Below are 13721 nucleotides of genomic sequence, written 5' to 3'. Positions count from 1 at the left end.
GGAAAATTAATTCTCAGTCAACGCCCTCCCAATTTTATGGTTACTAGCTAAGTATGGTCATGGCAGCAACCCAAACTAGCTTCTTTCTAATCTGCATAGATAGACGGAATGTATATCAAAAAGAAAAATGCAGGACACAGCTGAGTGAGGCAGGCTCTAGTCTCCTTCCATAGTGACCAGTTCTTCTCTTCTCAAGATGGTATAATTGAGAATAGGCAGACAGAGGAAGAAAGGAAGGGAAGAAATAAACAACCATGATATCCAGGTATGCATTAGAAAGGGTCCTACATATTTGCCAGATAGTACAGGAAAAGATACTGAAACACTAAACAGATCCAAAGACATGCTTGTGTTATTTACTCAGTTGTGCAGCAGGGTTCATTCCCATGCAGTAAATACTTAGGGGACCTTGCATCCACTGCAGGCATCCAGACTGCTTTTCTCTTGATCATGCATCACCTGAGAGATAAATGTACAGCTTGGCCCAGACTAAGTGTCTACTTCTGAGGCCTTAACCCAATTCTGATTCACTGTGTAAACTATAGCTGTGCTCTCACTGTCATAGGACTTTTTAACCTTGGAAGTTTGTTCCTGAGTCCTTCCTATTTTGTTAAAATGCATATCAAAAAGTCTAGGGAGCCTCAGAACACTAAAGCTGACACTGCTTCCTACACCCAACTTCCAGGGCTCTCAAGGAAATGTAGTTTTGCTTTATTCTAGTGTCTCATACTCCAGTTGGTCCTCTCATTTGATCCAGCTTCCATCCCTACATTCCTGCCAATTCGTCCTTATGTCACTTTAAAGTTGCTTCAGAATCATTGAAGTGATTTTTTATTCCATCTAGAGAATCACCTACCCCATCCCTCTCACTCAGTTCAAACTATTCTCCCATTCCAAGTTCATTGGGACAGGACAACCTCAGGATCTCTGCTGTTTTACCATAGTGCAGCTAGTCCAACCCAATTTTGAGGCTCCCACATCCCTGGCTGAGGCAGTCAACATCACCTGCCACTTCTGCAGCTTTTCAGTGCAGTGTTCAAGGCTTGCTACCCATCGAGATCAGTTAGATGTTTATCCTGTTCAACCAGGCTCTTTATTAAGTACAAGGCAGACACCATCCTCAGTACCCCAGGATAAGAGTGAAGAGGACTGACCTAACCTCATCCAGCTCCTTGCAAAAGGGCAGAAACAAACACTGAGACAAATTATTACAGGGTATTATGTCCTCCATACATGGACTGGGTAGACTCCATTTGCATGCCCAAAAGATACAAAACTTGGTCACATTAAGCACCTTGTTTCACCTTTTTAATATTTTAAATTTAAATAGTGTATTGTTTGTGTGTCGGGGTGGTGCTTTGTATGCATGTATGTCTGTGTACCATATGCATGTTTGGTGCTCTCAGAGGAAAGAAGATTGTATGCTATTTTCTGAACAGGAGCATTTCTCACATCCTGAGGCTATTTGTCTACCTAGACATGCTGATGGTAGCTTGGGGATAATGTTCTAGGACAGATGCACATTAATATCAGAAAACCTTGATCCTTCTCAGGGAGTAGATATATGATCCTGTAGTCAGTCAGTGTGAGCATTTTGTGTGTCTGTGAAGCCTTTTGGATTCTCCTGTTTCCAAACAAGGCTGCTGTACATGATAAAAAGGTGAAACAAATAAGGTGCTTAATGTGAGCAAGTTTTGTATCTTTGGGGCATACAAATACAGTCTATCCAGTTCATGTATGGAGGACATAATGCCCTGTAATAATTTGTCTCAGTGTTTGTTTCTGCCCTTTTGCAAGGAGCTAGATGAGATTAGGTCAGTCCTCTTCCCTCTTATCCTGGGGTATTGAGGATGTTGTCTGCCTTCATTTGTCTTTCAAATCACACATTTGTGGGCTGTGACAATACTTATAAAGTTATATGACAGTCATCATCTAATTCCTGAACTTTATACTGTATGCCCAATTTAATATCCAGCTTCAACACCCACCTACTTTTCTTAAAAACCACAAATCCATTTTCCTCCTGTTTTTCCAAGTCATGAGCACTGCTTGTGAATGAAATATGTAGTCATATATTTGGCCTTCTGTTACTAACCTAATGTTTTCAGTGCTCTTCCTGTTTCTAGATGACAGAGACATGGGCAAGGATCACAGCCATGCTATCCAATGCCACCTGCCTTAGGTTGATTTCTTGCCAGAGAATTTAAGTATGGACATTTCACAATTTTTGAGTTTGCCACAGAAAGAAATTCCAGGAGGAGCCAATATGAAGTAGAATTGGATTTATGAAGAGGCAATCACATATATATTTAAACACAATATACAAAGGGAAATCCAGTAGGAAATGTGAGGACAAGATCCATTTAAGCATGCTGATGACTCCAGGGAGAGCATGGACTCAGTGTCTTAATAGTACATACACTACTCATGGTAACACATGCAGATTTGGTGGTTCTCTTAACTGTTACAATGTTGCTGAGGAAACCGAATTCTCATTACTTAATTGAAGTCAAATGTTTTTGTTTATTTTTAAGTTCAAGTTTTTAAAGGTAAAATGCATGAAGATATATGAGTACCAGACACATAAGTGCAACGTTATCATAGACAGAAGCCTTGTTGGGAAACAGGAGAATCCAAAAGGCTTCACAGACACACGAAATGCTCACACTGACTGACTACAGGATCATATATCTACTCCCTGAGAAGGTTAAGGTTTCATTTTCCTGAGCCTGAGAGCTAACTCATTATCAAGCTGTGTGGTGCACTCTGTCTAGAAAAACTTCACATTCCATGGATTCTTCGTTGTTGATTACGGCTAGCTAACTTTTCACCAGTCCCTTCCTATAAGAAGATTGGGGCATATTACCAAGAGGGGAAATGTATACATAATGTTTTCTTTACTCTTATTGAGCTTCTTATGGTCTATGAGTTGTATTGTGGATATTCTGAGCTTTTTGCCTAATATCCACTTATTAGTGAATACATACTATGTGTGTTCTTTTGTGACTGGGTTACCTCAGGATGATATTTTCTAGTTCTATCCATTTGCCTGTGCATTTCACAGAGTCATCGTTTTAATAGCTGAGTAGTACTACATTGTGTAAGTGTATCACATTTTCTTTATTCACTCCTCTGTTGAGGAACTTCTGGGTTGTTTCCAGCTTCTGACTATTATAAATAAGGTTTCTATGAACATAGTGGAGCCAGTGTTCTTGATATATGTTGGAGCATTTTTGGGTATATGCTCAGGAGTGGTACAGCTTGGTCCTCAGGTAGAACTACTTCCGGCTTTCTGAGAAACCACAAGCATGATTTCATTTAGAACTTTTTTTTTTAAATTTTAAACTTGTTCGTGTGTGAGAGATTATGAGCAATATTTCATGTACTATGTACATTTAGGATCTGTGGAAGCTTAAAGAGGACATCAGCATCCCTGAAACTCGTGTTAGAGGCAGTGTTAAGCAGCCATGTGGGTGGTAAACAGTTTTCCAGGAACCTCTGGAAAAGAGGCAATTCTGAACCATGTCTCTGTAATGGCACTCTAACACACTGAAAATACATATGCCTCCTGTATGTGGCATAGTGTGGGCCATATGGACATAGCTCTAGTTATAAGAGAATCTAAGATGCAGAAAGTTAACAGAAAAACCCCTCTAAGTGCATTAGTTAAAATTTAAAGTACACAAAGTTTTTTGATAAAAAATTTATTTTGAAATGCATTTGAAGACTAGAGAATTTGACTATTATGTTTAGTTTTAGAGAATCATGGTAGTTTGTAGAAGCATGACTTTTGCATGGAGGGCATTTGGTAGTCCAAACTAGTTGTTATGATATGTAAATATATTGAAAACAGATAGAAATGGCCATTTGTTAGAGGACTCACTGCACCTGTTCCCAAACTACCATAGTATTGGGAACATACCTGGTGAGTAGTAGGCAGAAAGGAAAATGAATTTCAAATGTGCATACGGAACAGATACCAGGAAATAAAAGTGGCAGTCCTCACCCAGAGAAGCATTTGTTAGGATAAAATCAGAATAAGGCAAGTGAGGGCAAGTGTTGTGGTTCCAGGAAAAGACAATGTATTTTGATGTCATTGTTTGTCTGTGGATTGACTGGAGGTTTATTTAGGGTTACTTTAGAGATCATTGTAGGTTATCTTGAGGACTACCTTTGCTTTCTAATCTATAAAGGAATCCATAACACTCTGTGGTCATCTGACCTGGCAAAGGACACAAATTAATATCAGGGTAGGGAGAGCTGAATGTGGGCATCACTAGATCAGAATGAAACGGTGAAAGTTCCTTCATCTTGGAACATGTTTTCCACCCACTTGTCCATCCTCACAGAGCAGTAAGGCTGGTAGAGATGCCAAGAGAGAACTCTACCCCCATAAAAAATATGCCTTATGGAGATGAGAATCTGCCACAGAACAGAATGCTGTTAGTTGTGCTGTGCATGATGAAGAAAAGGAAGGGGTGGTCAGCACAGAAAGTTTCAGGATCAGGACCTGAACATAAAAATATAAATTCTACAGCAGAGGCTGCAGCAGCCTCTGTTCCTTCCTCATTGACCTCTACTACACACTTGTGAACAAACTCGGACAGACACAGATTTTCCTTAGTAGACATTCCTGATAAGTCAGCCTTGCTTCCATCGAAGACATTCAAAATTCCCAAATGCTGTAACAGGGAATTCATATCATAATCCTCTTGTAGTTGAAATTTTGGATAATAAACATGAAACTCAGTGCGATTCATAAACTCTGGTTTGGTCCAGGCTGTTAACTTCTCAAAAGTGAGATTGTTTTCCACCTAAAAAAAAAAAAAAAACAGAATTAGAAACATTTAGATTCAAAGGTGAAGTTTTACCCAGAGCCACACAGGTAATCCCTGCTCATAGTACTGTCTGTCATCATATACAAGAATTGCCTACTCAAATGGCCAGGAAGTATGGGTAACCCACTGTCCTGGTAGCTTGTTTGTGATTTTCATGATGGAAAAGGGTGGACAAGCAGTACAGGGCAGGGCTATCTGGCTGTCTTCTCTTTGGGAGAGATCTATTATCCTGACAAGTGTCACTATCCAGGTGATTATTGTTTAATTTCTATTTTATTTTGTTTTCTTGTTTCAAAGATATTAAATTATTGGTACTTAAATAGAAATTAAGTATTGGGAAGAAAAAAAGTTGATGAAAATTTAACTCATTCTCTATTGAAGTGAAGCCACAATTAGAGAGCTGGATAGTAAGAGGCAGGGAGCTCTTTTGCTTTGAAAGACACTTTATGTCATGCATAATTTACTACCATCAATTCAGAGGATGGCTCATAGACTGTGGGGTTTCCTTATGCAAGGAAGACCACCATTTGTTACAATGACATGTCTGACTTTGCCCTCCTTAGTTTTCAAAGTTTATGTTTCTTATAGTTATATATATATATATATATATATATATATATATATATATATATATATATATATACACATAGGATATATATATAGTTAGGACATTGTTTCAGGCTATTTTCCATTCTCAGATATTAAAACAAAATACCAACAGTAAATGATATGGGTTATATTTATGGAGGAGGATTATGTTGAAAGAAATGTGGTAACTTTTTAACCTGAGTGGCCCTCATTTCCTAATTGGTAGTCTGTGGGGCCATGGGTGTAGGGGCAGTTGGGTAAGGAAGAGAGCCTGCATCCAGCCAGAGTTCCAGTGTTCTTGGTGGGAAGACTTGGGAGGACTGCCAGACCCTTTCCATGTGGCCCCAGGTGGGCGTCTCCTTGCGTGAAGGAACTGACACCACATGGTGGCAGGTGGACAAGGGGCAGCTTCCAGTACCAAATCTAAGTTTCCAGCATCCCATGCTGGATACAGAGGAGGAGATGAGAAGAGAATAGGGGCCTTGGGGTGACACTCTCATCCCTGGACAGGAAAGGAAGCGAGGTCAGTGGGAGAGGGGGCTCTGGGTGGTTCCCACACAGGTGAGTGTCTTTAGCCCTGGCCCTGATGTACAGTTTCTGGTTTTAGAGCTTTATTGTAGAAAGGCAGGGGGAAAGACAGAAGATAAAGGAAAGAGAGAGACTGACCATGGCCAAGAGAAGAGAAGGGGGACCAGAAAGAGAGAAAAGGAGCTATAGAGTAAGAAAGGTGAAGGCTTGAAGAGAGAGAGCTAAAATCTTAGAGAGAGAGTAAGGAAAGTAAAAGCTTAAGAGAGAGAAGAGGGGTCAAGCAGCCTCTCTTGTAGTGGGATGTTATCTTGCTGTTGTTAAGTAACTGTGAGGAGCAATATAACCAGAAGACCATACGCTTGGGATGTCGTCTATGTGGCTGTTAGCCACACGCTTCTCCTGTTGGTGCTGTGGGGGCTATGGGGGCAGTAACTTTGACAAGAGACAGGGATTTTGGAGAAATGAGGGAACACCTTCCATCCCATGTACACAAAAATTACCACCTCCGGATTCTACCAGGGTTTCGAGACCTCAGCCTGGAGACCAGGCTGTCCATGCATAGCCCATTGACCCACAGTAGTCATTGCCCATTCTAGTGATGAAGTTATGGCATGTAACAAGGGCATATGGACAATGATGGGCATCTTAGACACAGCTAAGATCCTAAAGACCTGTGCCTGCCTACAGCTTGAAGTTCTGTCTGTGAACACTATTCCCTCAAATGGCAGTTGCCAGGGTGAAGATGTTAAGGTCTGTTCTAATAAGGACACAAATGAACACTGGATTCTTCTCAAAGTCATTTGGAGTGGTGAATGCTACAGAATATTCAGGCTTACCTTGCTGATGTCCACACCCTCATCTGGGAGTAGGACCACAAAATTCAAATCTATGCCCTCATAGGGCATCACTAGCACTTGTGCCTGGATTTCCTTCACATAGGCATGGAATAATGTGTCTTCCCGCCACATCATCTGCACTGGTCTTGTTTCCTTCTGAACAGATGAAAACATCACATCAAATATATAATTGAGAGAAGTCAGATGGTTTCCACATCAGCTGTGGATAATTCCAGTGTTTTCTACACTCACAGTGAAATCAATATTCATGTTCCAGGTACAATTCCACAAATTCTTTCAGCCTCTTCATGTTTTCACTAACATAATTGAGTATAAGCAGATATAGGCCTGTCTCTGTTAGAACTTTTACTGCTGTAATAAAAGACCATGACCAAACATGGGAAGATGATTAATATTAGGACTCTCAGATCACATTTGGTCCTAAAGTGAAGTCAGAGCAGGAGCTCAAGGAACAGCCATGGAAGAAATTATTTATTGGTTTGTTCTTTGGGATTTTTCAGTCTGCTTTTTTACTCAACTCAGGACCACCTGCCACAGTTGGCATGACTACAATGAGTTGAAACATACTCCATTTATCATTAATCAAGAAAGTTATCAACAGATTTGCCTCTGGGCCAATTTGTGGAGACAATTTCTCCATGTAGAGTTCTTCTTTTCAATTTGGTTATAGCATGTGTCATATTGCCAAAGCAACAACTAGCACAGGGACGAATGATAGATGATCCTATACAGTAAGAAAAATGTGTATCAAATGTTAATATTCTAAAGCCCTTCTTGGGTTTAAAAATAATCCACAAAGGCTCTTGTTTCAAAGCTTTTTACCACATGGGGGCAGTACTAGGAGCAGGCCAAATCTTTAGGAGATAGGTTCTAATTGGTCAAAGTTAGTATTGGTGAGCAGGTGCCTCTGAAGAGGAGATTGGCGCTGCAGACCCTTCCTATTTCTCTCTTTTGTTCTCTGACTGGTGTAAGGTTAACAAGCCTCTACCATACAATTTTTACCATGTTATACTGTACTTGTACAACCTGGAGTGATTGGGCTAATTGACCTGGGCTGAAACTTCTGAATCATGAGCCATAATAAATATTTCCTACTTTTAAGTTAATTATCTAGGAAAGTTAGCTACACTATCGATCAGAAGTAGGATTTTCAACATTTAATATGGTCATCTATTACACCTAATGAAACAGCATAATCAATTATAAAAACAAAAATATTAGAGTGCAATATTTTCATAGTGTTGTGAATTGGACAACAGACAAATGTATTCGCTCAGAAAACAGCCTGGACACAGAGGTACACAAACTCACAGGTTCACAATGGGTCACTATTTTACAGAATAACAAATTGAAAAACAGGGACACTTACCGGTTTAGGTTAGAACTATATTCTGATAACCAATCACAGGGAAGAATAATCCCAAGATAAATTATTACAAGATGGAAAACATATCAACATATATCTAGGCTTCTTTGTGATAAAGTAACAGTGTGATAATCCATCAAAATGTGAAAAAAAATTATTTTTAACTGATTACAAGTTGTGGTCCATTTTGACAGAATTTTGTGTATCTCCTTGTGATGTAATCAAGGTGTTATATTTCTTATACTCCAGTGGTATATTTTAAATACAGAAGTAGGACACAAGAAGATTTAAATTAGAGTGTACATTTAACATAAAAATTTGTTTGGTTATTCCTAGTAAAGATTACATTTCTAAATTTCAAAAATCTCATTCCTTTAAAATTTCTCTTAAATCATTTCTAATAAAAATTTAATGAGGAGTTTAACATTTATGAGGCTGAAAACTACATTTAGTTATATTTATAGTGATAGGGCAAAATAATTTAATATCAATGCAAATAGATATTATACTCTAATAAGAACTGATATTTAACCATTCCTGTTCGGTATTTAAAAGCGATAAATACTGGTTAATAGTGATAATTTGATTAATAATTTAAAATGAGCATTTTTATTAAAAATACTCTACTGTATAAATGTTTGTATATTTCTCGTACTCTTACTATCTACTCTTACTAGTGCTCCATATATGTATTACATTACCATAGCAGCACAGTTTTGGCATCCTTGAACTTAAATGAATATCAATTTCTACTATGGTTTTATTAATTTTTTATTATATATTTTCAGTATTTACATTTCAAATGTTATCTTCTTTCCTTGTTTCCCCTCCAAAAAAAACCCTACCCTCTCCCCTCTCCCTGCTCACCAACCCATCCACTCTTGCTTCCTTGCCTTGGCATGGTTTTATGAGAAATGATCAGAAGTTGTATGAGCCATCAATATAATGCACAATCATAAAGACAGGAAATACTTTTTGTTCATATAATTTCTTTTAAGGAAGTTTAATGGTGCTTTTAGAAAGACAAATCTCAATGGTTTTTCTGTGCTTGCCTGACTTTCTTTCTTTCTTTCTTTCTTTCTTTCTTTCTTTCTTTCTTTCTTTCTTTCTTCCTTCCTTCCTTCCTTCCTTCCTTCCTTCCTTCCTTTCTTTCTTTCTTTCTTTCTTTCTTCCTTTCTTTCTTTCGGCTAGAGATAAAGACCAGCACCCTACAAATGGAATGCAGTATCTACCAAGGCTCTGAGGACTACACATTCACAATTAAAGTTTTCCATGCAATTTCTTCATCACTTGGCAAGAAGTTTAGGATACTGTTCCTTACCTTGTTTATCTTAAAGGGCATTTCCTTGGTCCTATTTTTTTCAAAACGTTTACACCATGTTCCATGGAAATATAAGGCATTGGCGAGAATCAGCCTGGTCTGTGAATTAACTGAGTCTTTTGACAATAAGTCTGGAATTTTACCTTTGGAGAAAACAGACTTCATTCAGGTACCATATACATAATGTGTGTGTGTGTGTGTGTGTGTGTGTGTGTGTGTGTGTGTGTGTGTGTGTGTGTGTGTGTATGTGTGTGTATTTCATGAACATATATGACTTCTGAGCAGATCAAAGTATCATTTATTCAAATGTGCTTAATTTGTTAATTGTATTAAAAAATAAACCAAAACTAAACACTAGCAGCCATGTTTGACTTGAGGTCATACACACTGGAAAAACATTATTTGTAAGTCCCTCAAGGAAATCAGATTTGGGAAAGGCCGAAAAGGAGACTCTAAGATCCAGAACAAAACAAGGATAAAAATGATGGCAGGATAGGGAGGGAACCATGGTAACACTCTCCTGTGGCTCATGATAGTTTCCAAATTGATTGAGTGTAGAATCTGCTAAAAGGCAGATCTCTGTATGGGTCTATGAAGATGTTTTCCAGAAAGAACATCATCTTTCTTGTGCTGCCATATATGAAGATCTGAGAAAGAAGCAGCACTGCTTTTGTCTGCCTGACTTCACTCCTTGCTGGTGATATAACCTGGTTTGTTCACATCACTTCACCTTCCACTCTTAGCTGACATGGGAATCCAATAGTTTTGGCCATCATCTGATCTCAAGAGGGCCAAAATCCAATATGAAGTAGCAAATAATTGATGAATGCAAGAACAATTCTAATTTTAATCTGAGTTTTAGAAGAAATATGAATGTACCAGGTGATGCAGAGGCATTTCTAAGGTTCAAAGAACAGTGATCTCAATAATCTCAAATACAAATTTTGGAACCTGTCACATCTGACACCAAAACATATAAGGTTCAAACCCAAATTGGAGGCTCTTTTAGTTTAATGAAACTGAGCTATTCTGACAGAGTGCCATTCATGGAAACCAAACCTAGTATCATCAAATATAAGTAAGGGACTAGATCTAGGAACTGTGGAAGCAGAAACAGGAGTCCTCTGCAGAGGTAAAGTTGGTGAGAGCTGAGAGAACACAGAATCTAGTAAGAAGCAGCCCCAGGGCATGATTATGGTGAAGGTCTACCCATGAATCACAGTCTCCGGAATGTTAGAATCACATGTCAAAACACTGCAGATCACCCATGCCTTCAAAGGTAAAATGTTATACTGATAATTAGGCACATGACTTCTCATGACATTTACATCATTCCCTCTGTAGTACTTGACATACACAAACAATCTCTGGTTTTAAAATGAAAGGGTCTGAGGTGAAGCTCCATGAATTCCTTCATCTCTAAACTGAACCATGTGGTCTGGCTAGTTTGCATCAATTTGATTGTGAAAAATAGTGAGATCAGACCATGGTGGGGAGAAGGGAAAGTAAAGAGGAGGGAAGGAGGAAGACAGAAGGACACATAGAAAGGACAAGAATGTGCAATGTGAAGGAACTTGATCTTCTTACCATTAGTCTGTTTGGAGACCCACATGTTTATGTGTTGCCTGGACTCCTCGGCAGCTTCGGCAAAAGAGAGCTGCTCCATCTCAGAGTGGTAGAATTTAAGACAGGACTCCTTAAATGTCTTTGGAGAGAAAATATTCAGGGAGGTAACTTTGCAAAATAAAATGTCAGCAAGCTTCTCCACCTTCTGATTAGTATGGAATTAATAAAATTGAATGAGTATAGATATCACTTTATATAACAAAATCATCAAATGGGAAGTGTAAGACATAAGTAAATAAAACTACAAGTTGTCAAGTTTGAAAAATTTAAAGACATTTTAACAGAATTACTTACTTTGATGAACTTTATTTTGTCAAGACTTACTATGTAGCCTAAGTTGTCTTAGAACTCATGACTCTCTCATGTCCCAGCCTTGGAAATGCAGGTTTTTAGATGTGTACATACACAGTGGCTGGTACTTAATCCTACTTGTATCAGTTTCTATAGGGTCCTTTCCCTTGAATCTAAAGCAGCAAGCACTTGGGATATAAGTTATCTTTCTACTGGTACAACTTACTGGAAGTAATTCACAAGTATTTTCTACAAAGAGCCTGTTGGCCATAGTAAGGCAGTACTTTTGGTTGTTTTGCTTGTTCAGGTTATGGAGAAGCAACTGGAAGCCCTGATGGACATCTTCATCTGGGTTTAAATGAAGTGCCTGAGAAGGAAAAGATGAAACATTTTTCAGACCAGAGATGAAACTTTTAGTTGCAAAAGGAATTTTCAAGATCGCTCAGATTGCCATGTAACTATGGTTCTCATGAAAGACAGGTTGGTGTTGAAATAATTAAAAGTAGGAATTGACCTTCCTTCCCAGTGAATAAATACAAATTCATTAAACGAAAAACAGAAAAGATTACAGTAACCAATTTTTAAATGATTTCAACACCCTTTTTGTCCATTGCAGTTCTTGTGACAGACCAACATTCTCAAACATTTTAGGAAAGAGCTCTGCCACTCAGCTATGATCACAACCTCTTTTCTCCATCATTAAAACAAAATAAAACAATAAAAGACCTAAAGATCTTTCTATTTAAACCTAAGTTGCCCAGACTAGCCTTGGACTTGGCATTTTTCTAACTCAGAATCCTTAATAGTTGGCTTTAAATCTCTTTGCTACCAGACCCAGCATAAACTATTTAGGCAATTTTTTTTTGTTTTGTTTCATTTTTCAAGACAGGGTTTCTCTGTATAGTTCTGGCTCTCCTGGAACTCACTTTGTAGTCCAGGCTGGCCTCGAACTGAAAAATATGCCTACCTCTGCACCCTGAGTGCTGGGATTAAAGGCGCAGGCAAATTTTTTTAAGTGAATTCTGGGTGAAATATTTAGAGTTTCCTTCAAGTTATTACTTAGGAAAAATCATTGCCTTTGAAACAATGTTACTTCAGTCTTCCTTCCTCTTTATCCCAGGCTCCAACAAATAGTATGTGGATATTCCTATGCTAGGGTTCAGGATCAGTTACACAAACAACTCAGACAACAATCTCAGTTGGATCTTGCTTGTTTATTGAACACACATTCCAATACCTATTAATTATGGATGCAGGAGACAGGATCCAAGCTGCAATCCTAGGCAGTTACCAGGACCAGTATTTTCATGGGAAAAACCACAAACAGTAGCATAGCCTATCTAGATAAACAGTGCTGCCTAACTTGTAATGTGATTGGCTGAGTCTAGGAGCAAGTAGCCTAGGGATTTTCCAGCTTCAAAGAGGCTTTTGGACAAAGAAAAACATGAAGTTATAATCAGAGTAAGGAATAAGTCAAGTTAAATTCATGAGCTTCAAAATGAAAGTTGAATCAAAATAGCACAACCAGGGTCAATTTTACCATTTAAAATTTAACATCTACTGATCTTTCTCAGCAGCTCTTGTGCATGTGACAAGGGTATGGTTTTACAGGGAACGTACCTGACATATCTGGACTGCAGTGTCTCCCTTAGCACCCAAGAGAACCATGGCTAGAGCAGAGGAGATGCTCATAGGAGAATAACACACATTTTTTGAAGGGTTGTCTTGACAGAGCACCTTCAAAAGATGGATGGCAAAGGTGCCATTGGCTTGAGATAGAGTATTCATGATGCAGTGTCTGGAGGTAAAGAAGAAAAGGAACTGAACACAGAAGTTTCATTTTTCTGATGAAGGGAAATACGGAACTCTACTTCTGGTTTTCATTACAAAAGCTCATAAATGCTTTAAGTAGGTTTTCAAAAATTCACTCTATGTTATAGTCCTTTGAATGTTAAGGTTATTAGGTAAGTTGATCATAGCAGGAACACAAACTAGCTTCTATGTCATCTGCATAGATAGACGGAAAGGTCATCAGGAATGCATACACAGGAGCTACAAAGTAGGCTCTAGTTTCAGTCCAAAAATATTAGCTTCTTTCTTCTGAAAAAGATTGCTTTGAGAATAAAGAGAAAAAGAAAAGAGAGAGAGAGACACAGAGAGAGAGACAGAGACAGAGAGAGACAGAGTATTTTTTCTAGCTCCTCCATTTGGGACCCTGTGTTCTATCCTATAGATGACTGTGAGCATCCACTTCTGTGTTCGCCAGGCACTGGTATAGCCTCACAAGAGACAGGTATATCAGGGTC

At 38.5% G+C, this 13721-nt stretch overlaps 1 protein-coding gene across 1 annotated transcript; it reads right to left on the bottom strand.

Annotated features, from left to right (window-relative positions):
• Positions 1-3828: 3828 nt before the first annotated feature.
• Serpinb9h (serine (or cysteine) peptidase inhibitor, clade B, member 9h) lies at positions 3829-13301 on the bottom strand. The gene is made up of 6 exons (NM_001370927.1): positions 13036-13301; positions 11642-11782; positions 11086-11203; positions 9499-9641; positions 6791-6946; positions 3829-4814 (listed from the first exon to the last, which is right to left on the bottom strand). Exons 1-6 carry the CDS (start codon positions 13201-13203, stop codon positions 4407-4409), a joined length of 1134 nt encoding a protein of 377 aa, NP_001357856.1. The 5' UTR covers positions 13204-13301; the 3' UTR covers positions 3829-4406.
• Between the last annotated feature and the right edge of the window lie 420 nt (positions 13302-13721).

The sequence above is a fragment of the Mus musculus genome, chromosome 13 (assembly GCF_000001635.26).
Source record: "Mus musculus strain C57BL/6J chromosome 13, GRCm38.p6 C57BL/6J".
Lineage (NCBI taxonomy): Eukaryota > Metazoa > Chordata > Mammalia > Rodentia > Muridae > Mus > Mus musculus.
The sequence above is the reverse complement of the archived record's forward strand: the minus strand, read 5'-3'. Positions and strand labels throughout refer to the sequence as shown.